The sequence below is a fragment of the Scomber japonicus genome, chromosome 1 (genome assembly GCF_027409825.1).
Source record: "Scomber japonicus isolate fScoJap1 chromosome 1, fScoJap1.pri, whole genome shotgun sequence".
NCBI lineage: Eukaryota > Metazoa > Chordata > Actinopteri > Scombriformes > Scombridae > Scomber > Scomber japonicus.
In genome coordinates, this window is record NC_070578.1 from 18,659,500 (window position 1) to 18,685,663 (window position 26,164).

Consider the following 26,164-nt stretch of genomic DNA (forward strand, 5'->3'; position numbering starts at 1 on the left):
GTGTGTGTGTGTGTGTGTGTGTGTGTGTGTGTGTGTGTGTGTGTGTGTGTGTGTGTGTGTGTGTGTGTGTGTGTGTGTGTGTGTGTGTGTGTGTGTGTGTGTGTGTGTGTGTGTGTGTGTGTGTGTGTGTGTGTGTTGGGGGGTTGCTGCTGGGTTTGTGTATTTTTCAGGCAGTAAAAGTAGAGCCACATAATTCTTAAATCTCGGTTTTGATTTAAATGACCCAAATAGCACATTCTGATTCACTAAATGAGCTCCAACACCTTCAGAAGACCTTGAATTATTGAGGAGCCAAGAGATCCCAAGCACTCTTCATGAATTAAAATTTTAAAACCCTTGTTTAATCCAGTGGCATGTTCATTAAAAACCTAAAACTGGGCATTTAGGAACTTTTGAAAATGTAACCTTTCAACAACATTCAATATTTAATGAGTGAAGTTAAGCCTTTAATCCAAGGGCTTTGTTCAATGAACTTGTTTGAAATGGGTGAAAAAAGCAAAGAAAGGAAGAAAAAGATTTTTTTGCTACCCCTTCATTGAAAAAACATGTGAACTTAATAAAATGTATGGAGCCTGTAAAGGGACATGGTAAAAAGAAAAAGAAAAAACTTTGGTTTCTCGTGCTCACCAGAAATATTTCTGGTAAGCACGAGATACTTTTTAGTGAGCACGAGATACTTTCTGGTGATTTTGGTTTGGTGGCAGCATAATTAAGGGTAGTTGTGCCTCCTGTGCTTAAGCCTCAACGCTGCTCAAAGAATGGCAGCAGAAGTGGATTTATTCTCTTTCCTCCAAACACTAAATATACCTGAAAGTGTCATCAACAAACTAAAAGATGATAAGGTGAAGATAAATGTTAACTTAAGTCACATAAAGTAAGCAATACATGTATAACCTAATGTCCTAATTCTCCTTGCATTTTGTGTACATCCACCTATATCCACAGAGCTGGCCAGATGTTTGTAACTGTTCATGAATGAAATTAACTACGCAATCCAAGGTGATGTATCCCTTGCGCCGAAACAGACTACAAGACTTCAAAGACCTACAAGACCATTAGGAGATTAAAAAAAACAGGCTCTGAATGTTCTGGACTTTTTGGGGGGGGAAGCCTGTTGCATTGTTCAGGGACAGGTGCGAATGGTCTTGAATATGAACCTGTAAGTGCTCTGGGGAGATGCATGTGTTCCTTTCATAAATGATCCTGAGCTATTTTTCTGAGGGTTTGCCCAAGTAGCACCTTGTAGCATTAGGAGACAGAAAAACAGGCTCTGAATGTTCTGGACTTTTTTGTGGATTGCATTGTTCAAGGACAGGTGCGAATGGTCTTGAATGTGAAACCCTTAGTACTACATTAGAATCATTATACAGGACAGTAGCTAAGTTAGTCTAGTCATTGTTGGAATATGTACTTGCTTAAAAAAATCTTTTTAACTATTAAGTCAAATGTGATAAGATTAAAGCTTTCTAAGTGGAGATATTATTCACCACGTGGACCTGGGATGTCCCTTGTCATGAATGTGAGTGTTTGGCTTTCATTGTAAAGCAAAGCAGAAGATCATTACACCATACATCATACAGAGTGCCTTCTAACTTTCTGCCACTTTAATGCTTTCTCTCTCTCTCCAACTGTGAATTTTGATTTTGTAGATGTATTTTGTCATCCTTGTTGCATGTGTTTACTCCAAATTTGTCTTTATTTAGGGATGGACCTGATGCATCCAGTCCTCAGCTAGGAGTCTTCAGTGGAAACACTGCCTTAGAGTCGGCCTACAGTACCAGCCCAAAGGTCCTGATTCGCTTTCACTCTGACTTTTCAACCGGAGGGTTCTTCATACTCAACTTCCATGGTACAGATACACATTGACATACATATTTATACTACCTGCAGTACTGTGTTTGCATTCTCATATTTATGTATATGGCATTGACATTGAGACACGGTTACAGATATCAGTGCAGACAAGTATACCAAGGACCAAGGTTTTTAGTGCCAAAGAATATCAAAATGATATCCTCAATACATAATAGATCTTTTTAGGAATTGATATAGTCTTGTATGAGTTTTGGTAGTGCCTTTCAGTATATACTTCTAGCATCACCTATGTGTGGGCATGACCATTGATGTCCATAACTAGTGAATGAGTATAACAAGACAAGGTCAGGCTGTATATGGAGAGAGTTGTTTTTTCTCTATGAATGCAACCACATTTCTTCTTTCATTATTTTTCTTTGCTTTATCCATTACTGCACTTCTTTTGTGTAAGTCCATCTCTCATGTTGTTTCCAGGATGTTTCTATCTTAACAAGAAACATTTTCTTAGGAATCAATAGTAGTGTGTGTATTCTGATGTGTAGGTTTTGTTGCAGGGGCTGTAAGTTCACAAAGGATGCAATGTCCCGTGCTAAGGATGTGTATTGTGCTTTTTCCAACCTCAAACTGTCTTTGCCTGTGTTTATTTAAAAATGAAGGATATTATTGAAATGCCACCAGACTTTCTCTATTTCTAAAGATCAAAATATGTTTTCGTTCATGGAGAAGTGAATCACCATTTATAAAGAGATCATCTACACTTGAAAACATCTGTTTACTCATTTTTTCACTTATTTCTTTCTCAATGCCAAAGTATCATTTAAGTGACTGAGAAAGAGTACAGAGTTTGGCACTGTTGCTTGAAAATGAATTAAGTGTGTGTTCCTCTTAACCCACAAGGCCATCCTGACTTTTTTTTTTGGCGGGGGGCCTCCAGGAGAATACACACTATCCAATCTTCTACATTATTGACCCTCCAGGGCATGAATATGTTCATCAAACTTATACATACTACTTATACATACTACATTCATAATGCACTATTCATACTAGATCATAATAACATGCAAATATAAGTGCAAGGTCCCATTTGAATTTGTAAAAGACATGAACAAACTGAGGTTCGTTAAACAACCTTACAGAACAATAAGTGGCAGCAAGGAACATTAAGACACACAAAGAAACCTTATTTCAAAGTCACACCATACTGCAAGCATGACTATCCCATAGAGATAAAAGATAAAGATGATAAAGTGCACCCACTGTCCTATACTCTACATGGATGCTCATTCTAACAAGCCAAATATGCTGCTTTAAAAAAAAAAGAAAGATGGCAATAAACACCAGTGCAGTGAAATAATAAGGGGAAGCAACATCTTTGTTCTCTGGTTTGCATTTGTTTGGTTCACAAACACTGATTTAACTATAAAAAAACAAAAAAAAAACAAATGTAATTTTGGTGATTTGTTGTAATATCACCCTAACAAAAGCCTCCTTTCTTATTACAAATATGCAAATACATCATTGCTGTAGATGTCATTGTATTGTTTACAATTGAAATGTAGGGAACCTTATTAAGATTTTTTGCACTTCTCTCCAGCGTACCGTCTGAAGAAATGCCCTCCTCCTCCTGTTGTGGATAATGGCGAGATAATCTATGAAGACGAAGACTTTCAAATAGGTAATAATCCTGATTCATTCATTCATAACATTCATAACACAAATAAACATTAGGCGACAAGAGTCAAGGTACACTGCACTTCACTGGTAATAGATTTACCAAAAGTATGTGTGGATTAAAAGAAACAACAACAAACCCCCCCCCCCAGAGTAATAGAATATCTTTAAGAAAGTTGTACATCTGAACTCTCTGGGAAGAAATTGACTAATTTAGAAAAAAAAAACCACAACCCAAAACTTTATTAGCCTCTCAAAAATTAGGCAGCATTTTCAGCTTCACTTGATTTGTTGCACCTTCAAATGAAAAATAACTTGTCTGACATGACTGAGAAACTATCTGATCAAGCTCGCAGGAGGTCATTATTCTGCTGATTGTAAATGACTCTGCTAATAGGCCACATTCCCTTGCAAATGTAATGCAATCTAAATATAGCATTGCTTTATTAGTGAAGCTGAACCACTTGATCTTAGCGTTACCCATTGAGTATGCATGTAATGCTTGAGAATATGGCCAGTTGCTTGTTAAAATGTTGGTTAAAAAAATATACAGTATAATTTATTTTATCTTTTTTTTTTTACATTTAACATGTAGATACTCCTTAAGGTCTCTAAAAATACAAGACATTTACTTGTTAACACAGAGATACATTACCAATTCTGTTCATTTATCTGTGATAAGCTGCATTAACTCTGTTGATTTACTGCACTTCCCAGTGGACAACTACAGACCTTAAAGCAGAATGAACCCAAAGTAAACTTCGACTTTGCTGTGATTTAATTGAAATAAATGGATCAAAAAGATGCTGAAATAACTACATAATGATGCCAATTTGATGTTTTCTTCCACGGCTCCAGATTAGAGCAGAATTGGGTGTGAATCGTGTAGTTGTTTGGTATGTGTTTATTGCTCCAGAAATCCTTGAGTCCAGACCCATGATACATGCACATTTGTTGCTCAAGTCGAATATTTTCAACTTGCATGAATACACAAATAATGTGAAGTTTGTGTACTCACATCACACATTTTGTGTATTTGTCTATTTGCATCTTTACATTGGCTTTGTATGTATCCATTTGTGAACACACCATTAGGTTTGATGACCTTTTAGATCAAAGGGGCTGAATCCAATAACCCCACCAATGGCATGGAGAGCATAGTCTCTTCTGGCAAACTATATGTAATATTAAAGTAATAGTCATTTCCTTAACATTTTAACTTTTATATTCAGCAAAGTCAGTTGGGTTTTGAATATTTTTTACTTATTAATTTTAAACAAATTAAACTACAGTTACAACTGTAATATAATACTACTCTTGAGTGTTGATTCATTGGTGATGTTCCACGTGAGAGTTCGAACCAAAGTCAGTGAGTTTGGGTTAATCATACATACAAATCTCAGAAGCCCTGAGAATGCTGGAGTGAATGTACTGTGGATTTTACACTCACAAAACCTGGCAGTATGGAGTACCTCAGAGACAGCACTGGCTTTGTTGTCAGTCAGTGTAATAGCCAATTATACAAAATTTGAACAAGCTCAAGGTTGAATGTTCTTGTTTGTTCAGTTCAACTATTTTAAACTTACAGACACCCCATGCTGAGGACGTCCATATTGCACATCTCCTAGGCAAACTCTGAGTCAATAAGTCTACATCTCACTGACAGGTGGTAGATCACCTGTCAGTGAGATGCAATGCATGCTTCAAACTTTGCCTTTGGCTCTCAAAATAGAACAACATATCTTTTTAAGAGCTCTCTAATTACAAAATAAACATCTTATAGAATAGCTTTAGATTTTTGTAAGCATCTTTTAACAACAGACTGAGGACTGTGGATTTTTGTGCCTTCATCTTATGTATTGTATATAATGGTGTGGGAGTATTGAAACATTCTCAACATGTCCTTTTATATGATGTGGTTTGGTGTTCTTGACTTGTACAATGATGAAGACTGAACTGCGCAGAAATGTGTGTGACAGTAAATATTTGGTATTGATTTAATAGATGTTTTATCATGTTCCATGTGTTAGGTGATATTGTGAAGTATCGCTGTTTACCTGGATACACACTGGTCGGAAAGGCAGAGCTTATGTGTAAACTCAACTCCCATTTGCTCTTTGAATCCCCGCCTCCATCATGTCAAGGTAAGGCAACTCAGTGTATTTGTGTTTCAATGTAAAAATTTGATATATGAGCCTGTGTCTAGAAAATGTTTATCCAATGCTTTAACAAAATGGTAACCTCAGGTATCCTATTTAAATATTTCCCTCGAACAAATCTGAATACATTTATTCTCACAACTCATTTTGCTGAGACACCCAAATGAAGGTCTAGCAGCAGCAGCAGCAGCAGTAGCAGCTGCAGCTAGTGCTCCATTTGTATGTCCACAGAGGATGTGTTCAGGCACAGTGTTAAGTGTAGGGCAGCAGCATTTTGGCAGTGCTCAGAGCTCAACACACAATCACTGTAGTTATACATGTAAAACAAAGGAAAAAAGACCTGTAAGTGTAAAAAATATGCTTCAGGTTGCACTTACATATATATATATATATATATACTCCACTGTATCCACATACTATATATGTTTTGAGCGAAGAGTCCAACACTTTTTTAATATTTACTGTTTTATCTATTTACTTTTACACAGCTCAGTCTTGTTAGTACTGTGTGATTCTTGCTCTTTCAGAATATTTCTCAGGAGGTTTGTCATTTGTCATTTTGGTAAATGTAGAAAATGACTGAACTGGAGTAGATTTAGGGAGATACGGTTTTAAAAAACCTCTTCTCTAAATAATTGGAAAACTATAAAATGTTAAATTTCAAAGTTTAAAAACATACAGCATACAGTTATTTTACCTTACTGGTACTGACACTGTCATTCACTGTCCAACAGTCTTAATGTTGTGTGTTGAAGTTAGATAAAAACCTAACATAAAACATATTCAACATTGTCATTTCTGCTGAATGATCTAATCTAATTCAACAGTTACTGACATTTTCTTACTTTCTTTGACTTCTTTCTTTTTATTTGTGAGAGGCTCGTGTTTTTTTGCCTCAGTAAAGAAGCCTTCTCAATTAGCAGGATTAATACATCATCATTAGGAAGCATTGGTAGCAGTTTGTGGTATTTCTGTGAGACAATCAACCCAATTGCTAGAATAAAACCTTGGCATTGTATGTTTCTGTAAACTATGGATACACTGAATCTCTGTTTCTATTAGGCCTGCACGATATCAGCAAAATGTGCGATGTGCGATCACACTGTTCAATATTGCGATGACGATATGACTTGCGATAAATAAGAAAATATTTAAAGTTTGCATACAGTTCCTGTCTCTTTCAGATTTTCAGCTTTAAAAGATTCCCTGCTTTTAGGTACTCTAAAACACTGAATAGCTGATTGTAATTACCGCAAATTCCGGACTACAGAGCGCACCTGATTAAAAGCCGCATGCTCTAATTTTAGAAAGAAAATCAATTTTGTACTTGTACAAGCCGCGCCGGATTTTAAGCCTCAGGTGTCCCACGTTGTAATATGAGATATTAGCTATGGTTGGTCTGGCGATGCCTGACAGCCATCACGCATTTATTGTGTATTATTTTATCATTATTAAGGCAAAAGAACTCAATTTATGTCCATGGACATTGTAATGAATAGGATATATGCTTAATATTAGTTTGCATACAGCGTGCTGCATGGACTTCAATACATCTGCTGCACCGCTGCTATCACAATTATCAAATGCTAAGTTTCTACAGTCTGTGACTGTGACCCTCATAAAAGTAATATTTTACAAATCTGCATTATATAAACTAACGAAATTCGTTAAAGTAAGTAATTTGGCGACTTCTAAGTCATTAAACTAAGTCTTACTTTTACTGGAGTAATCTACCTCGTTGGCACCTGTCATTGTACGTCTTGCTTTGAATTAAAACTTACCTACTGAGCGAACTCTCCCGTTCTCTCCTATGAACGAGTCGGACGACAACGTGTATCAACCATGAAGCAAAGTGAAAAAATAATAAAGTACGTAACAGCCGCATCATATGATTTTCTTCGAGTATTTTCCATGTTGATGAGAGTCAGTACAAATGACTGATTTACAATAATAAAGCGTGCTTGATTTATCACACAATTTCATTGGACCTCTGTGAACTACTCATCAATTTTATTGGTCTACTGTTACAAGGCAAAATGTTTTGGACGCCACGAAAAAAAAAAGTGTGCGTGGCCAATTTATCGCATTACAGACCAGCTTTTGCGATGGGTTCATCGCGAACGTTCACATCGCAATGACGATGAAAATTCGATTAATCGTGCAGGCCTAGTTTCTATTGCCACAATTTAATGTTGATCACATTATAATCTTCTCATGTGTCATTTAACACCACATTAATTGGCAGTTATCATTTGAATAATGATGTTTTATGGTATGACAGTGCTGTGGTTAAGGTCTGGTTAGGTTTAGACACCAAAACCACTTGATTAGGGTTCTGGAAACGGTCATGGTTTGGGTTAAACTATCCAGTTTTGTCGCCAAAATAACGTCTGAAAATGTCCCAACATCGTGCTAAAAATACCACAGTGGTCTCTGCTGCCTTGATGCTTTTCCAGCTCTCTACTATTCTTTAGCTCCTTTTGTATGAAATCCTGCTACCTCAACAGTAATCACACAGAAAGATTGAAAGAGACATCCAGTGCCTTGCTATGGCTCAAGGCTAAAAAATGTGCACGTTTTAAAGGCAGAAAATGAATATGAGGCCGTCAGATTCCCCACACTCTGTTTAAGCATCATGACACTTAAAAGCAGTTGCCAGTGCAAGCCAGTTATAAAATAGTAGATAAGTATGAGTCAGTAAGGGGATACTGATAGTGGGCAGGTAAATAAGAACAGAGCAATGAATGTATGGAAGGGTGGGCAGTGGAAAAGACGGAGAGAGTTTCTTAAAGCTACAAATCTATTAAGTCAAACTGGCAAAAGTTGTCACTGTTTTGATCAATCTGACTAGCTTTTCAATGTAACACCTCCAGCCCAGTGCCCAGCCAATGAGGAACGATCTTCATCATCAGGGGTTATATTAAGTCCCGGGTTCCCGAACAGCTACCCCAACAGTCAGACATGCTCATGGCTGCTGCGTATGGTTCCAGGTACATTGTGTGTTTGGGATGTGTACATGTGTCTAGACTCTAGACTGTCTCCAATGTGCTAGACAGTTTGCATGCATTATATACTATAGGTACAGAGTTTGTATGTACCTGTTTTTCGTAGTGCAGTAAAGTGATGCTTGATGCTAAGAATGTATTTGCATTAACTGTACATACATCTTTGTGTAGACGTATAAAAGTGTGCACATGTCCCATTTGTGCATGTGTGTGTGTTTGTATTCACTTAATATTGCGTACTGCAGCTTTTTGAATGTGGTTGTAAATGATTCTCTCTTGTTTTCCAGGTTACACCATTAATATCTACGTAGAGATGTTCCACAGCGAGAAACAGTTTGATGAACTGGAGATTTTTGATGGTACACAAAGCTCTCCCTCTTTATTTCTTTTACACCTATACACACACAACATTGCATGCACACTTACTGACATGCTGCTCTAATTCTTGGTTGTTTATGAAAACAACAGCTAATAAGATGCGCAACACTCATTTGTGGTGCGCGGAATTTCCCCCCCAGGAGTTGCGATAAAATTTAATTGTGTAAGTTGTGAGTTACAACTGACTTTGCAAGGATTGCAATATCAGTTATTAACAGCAATCATTTAAAGCCAACAAAACACGAATTAGACCTTACAAACTTTTGAAATATGTAATTTTTATTGGAATCCAGAAGCAACGATGAGCATGTATCCAACTGATATGTGTATTTTGATCGGCTCTGTCCAATTGTGTTTATCTTGCCTAATCCTAAATAAATACCAGCTGCCTTTGATGTTGCCGATAGCAATGGAATCATTTTTGAGTAAGAGGCTGTGTCTGGGATGGTCTCTGATTTGTCGTAGCATTGTCAAAAGAAGCAAATCATCAATAACTGTCAACATTACAGTTGATTCAGTTTGTAAATGTTTATATACTGTACAGAAGACTATTTGGAGAGATGGTATGTTGCTACATGTAAAAATATTTTCAAATGTAATGGATGACCATTTAGTCTTACTAAACGAAGCAAACTTATCTAGGGTAGCATCCACTGCGTGGTTTGAATGGCAGACTTCAGCACAAGTGGAGAGTTTATAAACTTGAAATGTTGCTCAATTCAGAATACAATGCACATGTAATTTTGGGGCACTTAGCAACTTAATGATGCTGTCACAGTCTTGTGTTGCATGTTTCACAAACAAACTCATTCTGCCTGGAACATATTGTTCTGCTCCATATCAGGTTAAGATAATATTAATTTAGGGGATTGCATAAAAATTGAAATTTGTGAATTTATTTCCCTTGTCATGTTCTACCTTTTCACTCCACACACAGACTGTGCACTTCATAAATTGACATACTGTTTATGCATGCAGAAAAGATAAATACAGGACACTGTGTGCATTCATTTGTTTCTCTAGGATCCTCAGGACAGAGCCCTTTGCTTGTAGCTTTAAGTGGAAACCACTCATCTCAGCTGAACTTCACATCTAAGACAAACCAACTCTATCTACGATGGTCCACTGACCATGCAACCAACAAGAGAGGATTCAAGATACGATACTCGGGTACATAAAATATATGTCTGTTTTTTTATCACATTCTGTCTGCCTGTTCTGTCTACAATCAGCCAGTGACCCCCTCAGAATTTACCCAATTATTCATTTGTTTATAAAATGTGAGAAAAATTGTGACAATTGCCTATTATAATTTCATGGTGATGGTTTCATGGTTTCAAATCCTTGTTTTGTCCAATCAACAGTCCAAAAGATACGCAGTTTACTATCATATATGACAAAAGGAAATTCATTTGAGAAGCTTATACCAGCAAATGTTAAGCATTAAGCATTTTTGCTTATATAATAGTTGCAAATAGCTGCACAATAATTTTCTGTTGATTGACTAATTGATTAATCAACTAATTGCTGCAGAATGCTCAAATATGATTTCAATCAAATGGAATATCAGAGCTGCAAATTGTGTTACAAGTGTCTATGTGCCCATCAGTCTCATTCTTTCTCTGTTATAAATAGCTTTTTCTATTTTAATTCAAAATACATGTCAATATCAATAAATGTGCATTATTTGTATGTCAGGATAGAAGCCTAAAATGTGATTTTTAGAGTCTTCTTTCACATTCATCATTTTTGCCACCCTGCTATGTTGAAAAATCTTATACTAATGTTAGCTTTATTGATTTGTCTCTACCAGCATGACTAACCAATGCCTTTCACCTCATGAGAATAAATTGATACATCAGGGGTGTTTGGTTCCTGAGCCATGACCATTTAGAAAACACTTCTAATTGCAAACGTTCTTTTTAATGCGTTACCCTAATTAGGAGAAAGAGAATTAATAAGTCCAATTTGTTAATTTGACAATTTGTTTCAGATTGAGTGTTTTAACTCTGCAGGTTCTTGCCAACATTATTCTATCCATTAACTTTGTTAGACTGGAGCTTTGAGGTTTTTTCAGCTTCCCTTTCATCACAGGTTTTAACTCAGGAAATTGTTGAGATCACCCAACTCAGTAAAGAAAATGCAGTTTACAGTGACAATGATCCTTTTTGTGCTTGAGAAGACTGATCCACAAGGTCAGTCTCCTGGCTATCTGTACTGATTTGTATATATATATAAACACATTTTAGTTTGTGAGTTATATCAGCATGATGGTCTGAAGTAATAGTGTTGTCTTTTCCCCATGGTGTTGTATCTCCCTGACAACAGCAGCTATACAGAGAACATAAATTCATAGACAGGATTTTCATTTTTCTATGGCGTGCTTTATCCTGAAACACACCATACTGTATTTTTAGTACAGTATATATTCTATATGTGTTATTATCATTTCTTATAACATGAATTAGCTAGCTAAGCATCTTATTAGCTATGACTCACTACTTTAAGAGCTATTTCTGAGGGTTAAGTCTTGATTTTAGGGTTAGAGTTTGGTTCAGATTAAGATGTATCTGAAGAATAGGAGTTGTCCTTACAAGTATAATACAAATGTGTATCTGTGGGTGTGCAACTGTGTCACCTGTCACCTACCTGCTTTGACTGTAATGGTCATTTGTATTGTAGTCCAATCCTCTGTCTCTTCTTTTTTTAGCATTATATATTTTTGTTGCTTACAGGTTAGTGGGGGGTGGGGATTTGAGGGCAGTCAGGGTTAGGTTGTAAATGGGTATAGGAGTATATGTTTTGAGTAGGTATCAGCTGTAGCAATGGTATCACTAATATTATACTGTACTATCATTAACCTAGTATGCATTTTACAGTGTAATATATGAGGGGTGTGGAATTTAATTGGTTGTGAGTGACTGGTAGGTGTCCATTAAAATTGTTGATAATTGCCAAAAAATAACCATAACAACAGTACTGATCCTGTACACTATGTTAATAGTTAAAATCTTATCTTCACCTTTTGCTTTCTTTACCACTCTTTACCATTTTATACTGTCCCTTGTTGTGTGTAAACACAATAAACACAATAATACACTGCAAGATATCATCTCATCTTGCCTTCATCTTATCCATTACCCTGCAGCTGATAGGCAGAGGCACCACTAATAATCACTCTTCATTTTTCAGTATAGCATATTGGACGGGACACGTGATATCACATCACATGAAAGAAACATCTCTAGGACAATTCAAACATTCGCTATATATTGTTTGACAGGAATTTCTCACCTTCCATTCCCATTGAGACAACAGCAACTAATATGGAGTCCTTGAGATTTATTACAGTTATTAACATTCTGTAGAAAGGAACTGAAGAACTTGGTCTTCATATGCTGACAATCAACCTGCGACCACTGAAAGATCATGTAAGACAGGAGTGCCATGATAAGATAAAAAATTGAGGTGTAGAGACAACTTTAGATTGATTGTAGAGCAGAGTGAGCAAAAGAGAGGCTATCTGAATCATTCCAGAGAACATGACAGGTTACCTCTTGAAAAGATAGGGATATAGATGAAAAAATTACTGTTGTCCTGACTGGAGTGGGAAAGTCATTCCACCAATATGAAGCCAAAAGGGAGAAGAGCCAAGACCAGGTGGAGCAATGACCACATTGGACAGAGAAGGGAGAGCCAATTGGCTCATTGTAGTGTGTTTTGTGAGATGTTTAGATTGTTCTCCATGCTCTGGCAGTCATGCTTTTATCTTTAGTTCCAAAAAGACCAAAAAGGACTGCTTCACTAACCAAGGCACAGGTTTTTGCGCCATTAATTAAACTCACTGACACTGTTGCTAACTGTAATGCCAAGGGGGCCATACATGGTATGCAAAATGCCTCTTATCAAAAGTGCCTGCTAATGGGAGCATTAGTGCTGAAATGTCTTAGACTCCCAGGTCAGTCTCTAAACGCTTTGCTCATACAGACTGAAGACAAGGTGGAAACAATTACAGAGTTTAAAAAAAAACAAACTGCGTTGCAGAAGCAATCCAAAGAATTTAAGATGGTCCTTCACTGACATCCTATTCATTGTTAGAACTGGAAGGAGAGCATCATTTCTAGTAAGGCATGACCTTCATAAAATGTAAGGGGCAAAGGTTTGTTAGCGGCCATTCTGCTGCTGTTGAAGCAACTACTGTGCATTTAAAAATGACCACACCTCTCTAGGACAAAATCTCTGATTGTCTGGTATTGCTGTAGCTAGCCTTCAATTATCACTTAATAAAATGCAACATCACTTTGCAATAAAATGAGAACACAAGGAAACTCTTTCTCTCTTTGTGTCTCCAGCTGCCTACTGTAGCATTAATGACCCCCCAGTGAATGGGGGCGTGGTCAACCGAACCAGACTCCGTCCAGGTAGTCGCCTTCAGTTCTACTGTAACCGTGGTTACCGTCTAGTAGGCTCAAGCAATGCTACCTGTAGGCTCCAGTCCAACGGACTTTTCCAGTGGGATACACCACCACCATTTTGTCAAGGTAGAATCATAAACACATACTTTTTCTGTTACGTCAATATGTTGATTTTTAGACATGTGTTAAGTGGTCAACAATGTAACTTTGTGGTTTTACTGGGTAGCTCCAAAGAGTGAAGGAGCATTACTATATGGGTGTTGAAAAATCAGATACAGAAGTAATAAGACAAGGTGACACAAGTTAAGAAGTTGCATTTTGAGAAGAGTTCCTTTACAATACTTCTCTCCTTGTGATTGTAGCTATCTCGTGTGGAATCCCTCAGTCGCCGGGCAACGGCAGTTTCCATACTTTCACATATACAGTGGGTAGCCAGGTGACCTACCACTGTAACCATGGTTATCACCTTGACCCTGGTCTTCTACTGACAACAGTGTGTCTGGAGGATGGCAGCTGGAGCAATGCTGCCTCACCCCCCAGATGTCTGTGTAAGTATCATTTTATTATGATGTAATAGCAGTGTATAGTATGATATGAAAAAATCTCAACTCAAGGTTCACTTACTAGCTTTTTCTTAGGCTTTCTACAACATCTTGCAGTCTTCCTGGATGGAGTGGTTTGTTTCTCAGTTATTATGTTATACCTATGACAATGGAACAAACACAATCCATTGAGGAAGACCATGAGATGTGGTTGAAAATAAAACAAAGCTAGAAAAACCTGATAAGTAAAATGTGAACTTTTTAGGGTAGTCAAATTACAGTTCTAAATGTCACTAATAATACTCACAGAGTGTCACATAAACATACAATAGTTTTTATCCAAAATACCTACTGAATTGTCTACTTTAGTGTTTCAAACAATAGCAATGTAAATCTACGTATTTAATCATCACATACAGTCACTGTATAATGGAAAAGACTGGATAATTGCTGTGTTCATTTCATGAAAATGGTAATTTTTTTCAAATTGCTGCAGTGTGGGTTATTATTTATTACACATTTTATTAACTAATCAATTTCAACACAATTCATGGTACATGGCAGACATTTAATGACTCGCTTTCAAATCTATTAGTTATAAAATATGTTGAGTTAATGCATTTCATTAATTAAATAGTTTGTGTAGAGAAAAAATGGTTGCTATAAAACTGTGAGCTTATAATCTTGAAAGCCCAAAATTAATTCATTTAAATTGATGACATTTTATTTTCCAGCCATTCACTGCCCCAGCGTTGAGGGCACCTTGTCAGATCACATGACCTACCGCCTGCTTTCTGGTAGGCTGGGAGAGTTTGGGTCAATGGTGATGCTGGAATGCTCAACAGGGTACTATCTGGGGGTAGGGCATCGGACACTTCGTTGCCTTGCCAACGGGACTTGGGAGGGTTCAGATGACCCAGCTACATGCAAGAGTAAGTAATGATAGACATGTATCTATCTATCCTGTAAAACATTACAGCTTCTTCTTCACTGGTATTCCCCTTTGAATGGAATTGCACCATGTCATTGCTGTAGGTTTTGTGTGATTGTTTACATCCTTCAGCAATCAGAATGACAAAACTTAATTTATGAGCCTGCATGAGTTTTTATTGTAAGGGATCCCTTTTTTAAGTTAATACACATGCTTACATTTTAAATTCAAATGTCATACATCCTTGCACAGACACAAATATATATGATATGCACATAAAATTGTTACCCCGCTCCATGATGTGGGGTACCTTCAATAAACAAGTTTCACGGATAGGGAAAAGAAACCACATAAACCACAGCATGAAAAAGTACCCACATAAACACACACAGGAGCAGGGAACATATGCGTTGCAAAGACTATCAAAAGAATAATACTGTATTAAAGTTATTGTAACAATCTGTCATGAATGAGTTATCAAAACAGAACATAGCCACCCTGGTTCAAGCAATACAGCTAGAAAGTCAGAAAGTTATTCATCTGATATAGTTAGCTTCTTTTAGGTGCCAAGAAAGCATGTGCGTATGAATTGGTTTGAGTTGAAGCATGGCTGTGTATAATACTGCCTGCCACGGGTCTAGTAGGTTCGATTGTAGGAAAGGGACAGCTTGAGAGGGAGCCAATTTTATGAGTGTGTTAGTGTGTGTTTATTCATTCCCCTTAGTACTTTCTTTTTTTTAATGAGTTAGCATGTGTTTCTAAACGCCTTAATCACAGTAGATTGTCTTGGGAGTGTGATAACTATTTTAAACTAAATTCAGCCTGTGCTTTCTAAATGTGGGGTTTGTGTGGGCAATAGTGAAAGATGTTTTTTGTGTTACACTTCTATGTCGTTCTGCTGCTTATTTCATAAAAGGAAGTTGTAAAAGATTGAGACTTTGAAAACTTTACAATAGGCTACATCATTTCTTAGTGTTGCATAATATATGGGGTGACATTGCAAAAGTGAATGTTTACACTTGAAACGTTTTTCTTTTTAAATAGAATTTATTATAAAATTGAAATCTGTCTTACATTAGACCAGTGGTTTGCAAATGTTGCTATGTTGTTAATTTATTTTTTCATGATCCAATATTTAGTAGTTGACCTACCTAACACTACAGCAGCTCTGAGGGATTTGGCAACATAACAGAAGTGTCTGAAGTGGTTTGAAAACAGTGTCTCCAAGGATATTATGAAAAGAAAAAGTTAGATCATCTGACCTAAATTTAATACAGTCAGGTATTGTACCGGAAAACTAGGTTTTCCAAGTGTTTAAATTCAGAATCTGACATTATATTACAATGGCTTGTGTGCATGATTCGGCTACCTCCTTTTCAAAAATGACAACCTAATACTTTATATTCAGATTTGTATTTATTATTATTTATACACTGAAAATATAACAATATCACTGGCCCCCTAAAATCATGTAACATCTAACTTTTATTGTCAATGTGTGATCACATGATCTTATCATATTAATTTATTTTTTATTTTAGTCATCTCTTGTGGTGAACTTCCCTCTCCACCCTTTGGCACCAAACTGGGGATGTTGACCACATTTGGAGCAACTGCAATCTTCATGTGTAACCATGGTTACACACTGGTGGGGTCGCATGTCAGAGAATGTGGTGCTAACGGGCTGTGGAGCGGTGCAGAGACCAGGTGTCTAGGTAAGGCTGATCAAATGTGAAAATATCTGAATAGAGTTGTGGTCTGTCCAATGCTACTTTGGAACAGTCTGATCTATTATGAAAGGAAATTTAACAGGTATGAATTTGTTTAAACAGACAATAATCACTACAATTCAATCAGAAACAAATTTTTGTATATTTCTTACATTTCTGAAAAAATACAAACTGATTAGTGTCTGCCATCAGCACAGTTGATCGTCTTTATTTTCTATTCTCCATAAAAGAACTCAAGACTTTGAATGTGTTAGAGTGTGATGGTATATCAAAAGTTAATATGTGCAAAAAATATAATGCTTATAAGTGTGATAAAAGAAAATCTTCTGTAATTTGTTTACTGTGAGCAGTGGTATCACTATATCTTGCCTAAATGGTGACGTGTAGACGTACAAATGAAATCAGAGTTTTTGTACAGCATGACGTTTTTTATGCAGATGTATGAATGCGTACACTTCATATATCAGCTTAAATACTACATGGGGTTGCTACAGGTGTCTAGGTAAGGTCCATGTAAATTAGACAAGCAATAAGTAAGATAAACTATGCACATGCCTCAGTAACTCAAATGATCTACTAGTGAGACATTTTATTGCTTAATACATTAAAAATATGATTTAGACCTTCAGTAAGCACTGACTAGAGATGATTAATCCTGATTTTACATGCACACTCTACTCTAGTGATTCAGCCTTGGAGTTACATGCATGAATAAGAGGCCTCATTCAGGATACACATTTTATGCAATAAATATAAATCAAGGCGTGTCCACCTTCACATTACGATTCTGAGATTCCGACGCTAACAAGGATTGGCCAAACAAGCTAAATATTGATGTGAGAAGATTTTAAAGCCACTAAATCACAATTTTAAACACCGATTGGTTTAAATGGCAGTTATAGTAGCAGCACTGCATTTGTCAACCATACATGCATACAGTATACAGCTACGATTGTGATTGAATGTTTTTTTACTTGTGAATAATGCCTTTAATTGTTCTTCAACTTAAATTCTAGTAATATGTGATTAAGTACATTTCCATGGAGTGTATTTATGTATCCCCTCAAAACCTATTTTTAAAATCTTTACTTTGCAAACCAAAATAAAATGATAAATATAGCACATTTGTAATATTTTCTATTAAGATTTGATTATATGTTATTTTCACACAGGAACACTTACAGTATGTTAATGTTCCACAATTCTTTTCATGTCTATAATCTGATTTTATAGAATAAAATTCAATAATCTTCTCTTCTTTCGTCTACTCCTAGGAGATTTGGATTGGCCATAGTTTGCAAAATCTAGTCTAAACTTTGGCATTTTTACACATTCCTCTGTATCTTCAGAGTTACAAATATTGATGACACAATGAATCGCAGTTAGGTTCAGAAGAACCCTCAAACACATCTACTGCTGTAAACAGTTTTCAGTATTCATCATATAAGCTTTTATATATGGGGGTTTGTGGTTTTATAAAATTGAACAGCTAGAATAAGGATTTTGAGTGGCTGCTGTTTAGAGAAGTAATAGAAATACATCAGCAAAGATTTCCAGTGAGCTTTGCAAAATAATCAATGCCCTTGATGCTTGTTTTTACAGTATTAATCATTATTCAAGAAGGTGTATCAAATCGTTTGAGAAAATAAATGTATTAAATGCCAAACACATCAAAAAGCCTCAGTCATTGACTTTATGAGGACCAGCAACATGAAGGGAGGGATTGATTGAAACATGGAGTGCTTGGTCTCTTAATAGTTGAAACAGTATTGAATTCAATTGAGTGATTCTCCACACCTAAGCTGTTGAGATGTGTCCTGCAATTTATGTGCCCCAAGTTTTAAGAAATCATGAAAGGATGTGGTATTCGGAGGCCACTTAGTGAATGCAGAGAAATCGTTTAAATGCAGTAAGTGCATCTGTAATTACTATCTTTGAACATCGATTGGCTGATGCAGTTTAAGTTTGGTATTGAAACTGCTTTCGTTGATTGTTTGATAGTCTAACTATTTGGACAAAGAGCTAGAGTCGGTGTTTTAACATTGTAAACAGTGAAACACTGAACCAGCACTGATGACTTTGAAGCCCAAGATTAGGATTTCATTACACATACTGCATTAATTCCTATCATTTTGTCCCTTCTAGCTGGTCACTGTGACTCTCCAGATCCTATAGTCAATGGCCACATTAGTGGAGATGGCTCCAGTTACCGTGACACAGTGGTATACCAGTGCATGTTAGGATATCGTCTAATTGGCACATCAGTCAGAATCTGTCAGCAAGACCATCGGTGGTCTGGAACAACACCTGTCTGTGTCCGTAAGTACTTTATATAATAACCATACATGATATAATTCATCATTATAATTCATTTGTATTGTATCTTGAGTTATTGATAATGTATGTAATGTGCAAAGCTCAAATTTTATTCCTATATAAAGGTAATCTTACATTACACACATCACACATTTTTGGTTTTAAATTGCTCTTACGATGACTATTTCCACTGCATCTACAGTATATATGTTCCAGCAACTGAAAAAATCACAAAATATCACAATGCTGCCCATAATATTTTTTCCACACCCCCAATTTCTCATCATACTTTTTTCTACTCACTCTGCTCCCTCAGCTATCACTTGTGGTCACCCCGGCAACCCGGCCAATGGGCGGACCAATGGCAGCGAGTTCAACCTCAATGATGTTGTCAACTTCACCTGTAACAGAGGTTACATCCTCAGTGGAAATGCACGTGCTCAGTGTCGACTCAATGGACAATGGAGCAGCCCCCTACCTGTCTGCAAAGGTCACAAGCATATATATTAACACAAAGTTACCAGACTTAGACCTATGAACTTCATTGTAAAGTCTCTGGTTATAATCATCTCTGCAGATTATTCATTTTTTCTTTAATTTCCACATAATCAGTTTTAATGATGTTGCCACATTTGAGGATGTTAGCAGTTGGATTTTCCTTTAAAATATGTATTTTAGATGGTCAACTTGTAGACTGTATTTGTTGGCCCGATTAGCTTCTCATTACAGTATGTCAACTGGAACATTGACATTGGTCAAATCTCCTGCCAAAAGACTGTAAAATTGAAAACTGAATAATTATAGCATTAACACATATTTACCATTGAGCTTTAATCCATCACAACCAGGTGTGTGTGTGTGTGTGTCACAATTTATATGTGCACACACACAGCTGGGTAAATGTCCAGAGACACATTCTTCTCCTCTGCTAACCATCCGTGGTTGTTACACTAAAAGTCTCACAAAAGGTCTGAAAATGTAACAGTGATGATACTGTATACTAAAACACGCACACAAACAGGCATTGTGCACAGTCACAAGAGCAGATCGATATATAACACAGTCGCTCATATGGGTTTTCCATTGAAAGGTTTCATCCTCGCTTGCTTGCTTTTGGTTTCTTCTCCCTCTCCTGGTCTCTCTCTCTCCCTCCCAGCAGCAGCTGTCAATTATGAGACTGAAACTTTCTTTGTTCCCATAGGGTGCCACACACACACACACACACACACACACACACACACACACACACATCCATGTCCCCCATGGACTTGAATTTGAGTGAAAGTCAATCTCCCCTGTGACATGTGGAAAATAAAACTGCACTCTTATTGGACAAGCATCCACCCAGAGACCAGAGCAGGGTGGAAGGGACCAGAGGAGAGTGGAGAATAAAGACTAACTCAAGAAAATAGAGCAGGGTTTGACAAAAGACTAGTTTAGAAAGGATCAGAACAGAGCATTCTAGAGTAACAATCTAAATTTGTAACACTGTGATTCAGGGTTTTTGAGCATGCAGGGACACTGAAGCGGGTGACGTCATACACTGTCCTGCCAATTTTTCACACTAATCCACTATTCTACAGATGATGGTAATACACCAGCAAAGGCAGGAAGGAATATGTAAATAATGCAGTTTCAACTTATAGTGTAATAGCTGTTTTATGAGGAAGGAAATATAGGGAAATACCCACCATGTTTATCAGATATCAAGAATACATGCAACATGTTTTGGTGACACTGAATGAAAACTCCACAGGGAACCTTTACATTGAAATTCTCTTCTAATCTCCCTTCTCTCATTTTCTTTTTTCTCTCTTAAATAGTATTAGCAGCAGTTTTATTTATAGTACTTCTTATCTTAGTACATATACTGTCCATTGCACCTATGTATATGTGAAACCTTTTCACCTTTTCACCTTTTCAAAGTGAAAAATTATTTCTGTCTGTCTGAAGATTTCTGTTTGTAACAGTGTCTCCTGCTCCTTTCTTCAGTTGTCAACTGTTCCGATCCTGGACATGTGGAGAATGGAGTTCGCCAGTCTGGCTTACGTTACCCAGAAGTGTTCAGCTATGGCATAACTGTGGCAATCCACTGTAAACGAGGCTTCTACCTGCTGGGCTCTGCACTCCTCACATGCCAGCACGATGGACGGTGGGACAGACCCATCCCACGCTGTTTAGGTATGGATGTCTAGGTGATACAAGTTGCTTTAGAAATATTTGAATTGATAAAAAAAAGGCAATATGAAACAGAAGCAGAGATGGAGAGGGCAACAGATCGACCTTCAAAGACATATATTGAAAACATTTGTCCATTGAAGTCAAATTACAGGTTTTTTGGATTACTGCCAAAACTCGTTTGTCATGTTGTACACAAGTAGTCATAGGCAGGTGGGTTTCTATTTATTTTTTGTTATATTTGTCAGGAAAAGCCATTTGTGGAGTGAAATGGCTTGAGGAGCCACTGGGAGAAAGATGAGGCGCAAATGAGAAACTGAGAGAATAAGAGAGGGTTCAAGGGAGAAAATAGGAGGGAGTAATCATAAAGGGAGGGTGAGAGTATGAGAGAAAGTGTATATGTGTGTGTACGGGGAAAAAGGTAAGCATGTGTCTCTTATGGCAATAGGCGTTCTTGTCGGCTACCATGGCTGATAGAAACAGAGAGATTAAACTATAAGACGATACAGAGAAGACGGCTGATTCGGGGATAGAGAGAAATACTGAGAGTCAAACAGGGCCATAGAACAGGGACATAGTACCAGAGAAATGAGGAATCAGATAGAGAGGAAGAGGGCAGACACTGGTAAGAGGCTGGTGTCTGTGCATTGAGCATTACATTCGAGAAACAAGGTCTTATCGGAAAATTGGGGGGAGAGGGTTGATGACTGAGGGGCAAGGAGAGGATGGAGTAATACAATTTGGGGGTAAGGGGAGATATCAGAGGACCAGTAATTTGGCAGAAATAGAAAATTGAGAACAGTTTCATATCTGTGTCCTTCAGAAACCTATGTTCTGTTAAATGGCGATTTTTTTCCCCCCAAAATTGGAGTAAAAACTAGATTTTTTTCTCTGATGTCTGTTGCTTTGACTATGTGCAACAGTTTCCACTAGTTTCCTGCACAGACGAGAGAGAGAGAGGCATCTTCTTGTTTTTTAGCTGAAGTGAATTTAATTTGGTCCCCTCTCTGTCTCTGCTTGAGTTAAAACTCAACAAAAATAAGCCTCATTGGCATGACTGTTAAACTACAATGTCAGCAAAGCAGCATGGATTCTGCTTGTACAATACCCAAAAGAGATGAAAATAGTAAGTAACAGTAACTTTCTGTGTAATATTACCTTCTTTGTAAAATAAATGCTTATGTTTCCTGTTTTTACCAAAAAGAGATATCATAATATGATTTTGTTTTCCAGTACTACAGCAAGTTTTTCAAAATCATAATAATTGTTCATTCTCCTTTGGACAGTAAACTAAAAATGAATTAGTTTTTGATGTAGCTCAGAGTTCTCTCAAGCTCTCTCTCTCTCGTTTTCCTTTGTGTGTACTTTGTCACAACAACACAAAAAAAAACAACATTTCTCTCAACCCCCCCCCCCCCCCCCCCCCCCTTTGTTGTCACCCACTCCTTCCCACGGTCTCCTGCAATGACCCAGCTGCACCACCTAATGCAGTAGTATTTGGAATCCAGAGTTGGACACAATCCCTCACACACACACACACTAACACCCCCACCTTTTCTCTTTCCATCTCTCCTTGCCTCTGTAGCTATTTCTTGCGGTGACCCTGGTGTACCCCCTAATGCAGTAGTGTCTGGGACCCACAGTTGGACTTACGGTTCAGTGCTGCAGTACTCCTGTCTGCCGGGAGGGGTGCTGGTGGGCAATACTACTCGCCACTGTCAGGAGGATGGCACTTGGAGTGGGGGGCCACCATACTGCACTGGTAAATGCACTCTGTTGAATAAAGCAGCATGTTTTTGTTGTAGCTTTCAAATTGTTGAAAACATCAGCACAACTTGGATATTTTGTCAGTTACATGTTGGCTGCTTAGCAACAGCAGGATCCCCCCAACAATCACAGCCATGACTTCAACAGCATTCATGCCAACAGTGACTACAGGGAAATGTATATCATACAATTATGATAAATGGGTTTTTTAAATTCTGTTTGTAAGAAGCAACACACAGCTACTGTACATCTTCAGGAAATATGTTGTACTGTACATAGACCATGCCACATAAATAAGATAAACAAAAACTGCTGAAATAGTATCATCGATAGTATCATCTCATCTGAAGGAATGCCCTTTTTTCTGCTCCCATTAGAGTGAGCTGTATCACACAGGAAAGTCAGTATAAATCGTCATTGTTATTGCTCAAGCATAACATTAATGTATAATATCACCTTTGACCCATACCATGCTACATGACAGTAAAAATGAAGGTTATTCTTCACAACAGTGAAGAATGATATTGAGGCCTTAAACAAGCTTAGCTTAAGGGGGGGCACAAGGTGGAAGAGCCTTGGTCTTCTACTCAGGTTGTAAGTGCTGCTCTACAGTAGGCTTACACAGATCCCACAATACTACAACTAATAATTTCCTAACTCAGCATCGACTCTCAACAGCTGAAATGCAATAAGCTTACTCTCCTGGCCTCAAAACAGAACGCTCAGCAGGGCAGAATCCATCCTGCAGCTGAAGACCTCATTGAGATGCAAGACGCTGCATTTGGAGCTGTATCCTGTTAAACTCACAAATCCCTACCGATGGAATTTAAGCTGCTGAAATTGTGACACGCTCAGTGCTTGTAATGCTAGAACAATTTGGTATAACCTAAATTCAAAGTACAGTTCTACAAAGTTTGTATGTCTCTCTCTCTCTCTCTCTCTCTCTCTCTATCTCTCTCTCTCTCCCCCCCTCTCTCTCCCCCCCTCTCTCTCTCTCTCTCTTTCTCTCTCCCTTTGTGTGTGTGTGTGTGTGTGTGTGTGTGTGTGTGTGTGTGTGTGTGTGTGTGCACGTGTGTCACTGCATATGAAATACTGTGTTGGCAAAATATTTATGCATTTTACGCAAGAGCAATGAGATGACTAACATTACAAATGCTTAATTATGATAATACTAATAATAATAATAATAATACATTTTATTTAAGGCGCCTTTCAGGGCACTCAACGTTACCTTAAAATACACATAAACAACAATTAAAAGAGAAAAAAGGACACAACAATATAAATGCAGTAAAATCAGAAATCTGCAGTAATGGATGACAAATTATAGTGAGTAGGCAAGTTTGAAAAGGTGGGGTTTTAGACGAGATTTGAAGATGTCGGGGGGGAGGGAGTTCCAGAGGCGGGGGGCAGAGCAGCTGAAGGCTCTGGACCCCATGGTGGACAGACGGACAGAGGGCACAGTGAGGCTAATGGAGGAGGCTGATCTGAGTGTCCAGGAGGGAGTGTTGATGTGGAGGAGGTCAGAGAGGTATGGGGGGGGCGAGGTTGTGGATGGCCTTGAAAGTGTGGAGCAGGATTTTGCCAGTGGATGTGAAATTTGACAGGAAGCCAGTGGAGTTGTTGAAGAACAGGAGTGATATGATTGATGGATGGAGTTCTGGAGACAATACGAGCAGCTGAGTTCTGGACCAGTTGGAGCTTATGGATAACTTGTGGGAGAGACCAAAGAGGGGGGAGTTACAGTAGCCTTGGCGGGATGTGACTAGAGTGTGGACCAGGATGGCAGCGCTGTTGGAGGTGAGGGACTGTTGGAAGAGGCGGGTAATATTGCGAAGATGGAAGTAGGCCATTATTAATGTGGGTCTGAAATGAAAAAGCTGTCAAGGACAACACCCAGGCTCTTAACCTGAGTGGAGGGGGAAACAGAGGAGTTGTCAATGGGGATGGTAAAACTGGGAGTGTTAGTGAGAGAGGATTTAGAACCAACGAGGAGGACCTCAGTTTTATCACTGTTGAGTTTGAGAAAGTTGGAGGAGAACCATTTGATTTCCTGTAAACAGACACAGAGGGAGGTGGGCGGGAAGGTGGAGGTGGGTTTAGAGGAGAGGTAGAGCTGGGTGTCGTCCGCGTAACAATGGAAATGGATGTTGTATTTCCGGAAAATATGACCAAGAGGAAGGAGGATTCCAGGATTTTTGAGAGAAATGGTAGGCTAGAAATCGGACGAAGGTTATTGAAGTTGTTGGGATCAGAACCAGGTTTCTTCAGAATAGGTGTTACAGCCACAGATTTGAGAGATGATGCAACAGAGCCAGAGGTTAGGGAGGAGTGAATGATGGCAGTTATCAGGGGCAACAGAGAGGGAAGGCATGCAGTGACTAAAGAGGGCGGCAGTGGGTCGAGCTGGCAGGTGGATGTTTTAGATTTCAGGATGAGGTCAGAAATTACAATAGGAGAGGGGGAATAGGGGAGTTGGAAGCTTGAGAACAGTTAAAAGAGGGGGGCATGAGAAGCTAGAGGAGACAGGATGAGTGAGGGGTCACTTGCTGGTGGATCTTACTTATTTTTTAATTAAAAAATGTCATTAGGGAGTTACAGTGTTCTGTGGAGTAGAAATAAGGGGGAGAAGAGTCTGGGGGGCGTAGTGTTTTGTTCAGCACTGAGAATAGGGCCCTGGTGTTCCCATCACCAGCACTGATCAGACCTGCATAATATTGGGATTTGACTGAAGAGAGGGTGTTTTTGTAGTAAACAATGTGGGAGTGGTACATTTCCTTGTGAACAGAGAGTCCAGTTTTCTTGTAGAGCTGTTCAAGTTGACATCCTTTGGTTTTGAGTTGTCGTAGAAGAGGTGAAAACCAGGGAAAGAGATAAGATGTGACTGTTTAGTTTTGGACAGTTTTAAGCTGGAGTTGAATGTAATTAACATGTGATCAGAGATGGGAAGATCATCAGCGGAACAGTTAAAAGACACCACAGCAGCAGACCAGATCCAAGATATGTCCTTTAGTGTGGGTAGGGAAGTCAATGTACTATTTTAGTCCAAAACTGTCCAGACAAGATGTAAAATCCTTGATAAGAGCCAGATTGAAATTGTCCATATGAATATTATAATCACCAAGCAAAATTACATTGGGAAAGAGAGAGCAGATGTGAGTGAGGAAAGCAGAGAAGTCATTAATAAAATCATTCTTAGGTTTGGGTGGGCGATAGATAGTAAGTAGAGCAGTTGGAGACGGACCATTAAGTTG

General features: G+C 38.0%; 1 protein-coding gene across 1 annotated transcript in view; it reads left to right on the top strand.

The window, feature by feature from the left end:
* Nucleotides 1-26,164, top strand: part of LOC128357768 (CUB and sushi domain-containing protein 1-like) — a gene marked incomplete at its 5' end in the record, with an annotated part of 321,638 nt that overhangs the window by 264,745 nt on the left and 30,729 nt on the right. Inside the window, 14 exons of the mRNA XM_053318176.1 lie at nt 1,704-1,849; nt 3,413-3,493; nt 5,520-5,633; nt 8,522-8,638; nt 8,941-9,012; nt 10,055-10,201; nt 13,384-13,572; nt 13,809-13,994; nt 14,723-14,920; nt 16,461-16,634; nt 18,795-18,968; nt 19,282-19,455; nt 20,958-21,146; nt 22,729-22,905. Coding sequence (XP_053174151.1) covers nt 1,704-1,849; nt 3,413-3,493; nt 5,520-5,633; nt 8,522-8,638; nt 8,941-9,012; nt 10,055-10,201; nt 13,384-13,572; nt 13,809-13,994; nt 14,723-14,920; nt 16,461-16,634; nt 18,795-18,968; nt 19,282-19,455; nt 20,958-21,146; nt 22,729-22,905 — 2,138 coding nt within the window. The remainder of the gene's footprint in view (nt 1-1,703; nt 1,850-3,412; nt 3,494-5,519; nt 5,634-8,521; nt 8,639-8,940; nt 9,013-10,054; nt 10,202-13,383; nt 13,573-13,808; nt 13,995-14,722; nt 14,921-16,460; nt 16,635-18,794; nt 18,969-19,281; nt 19,456-20,957; nt 21,147-22,728; nt 22,906-26,164) is intronic.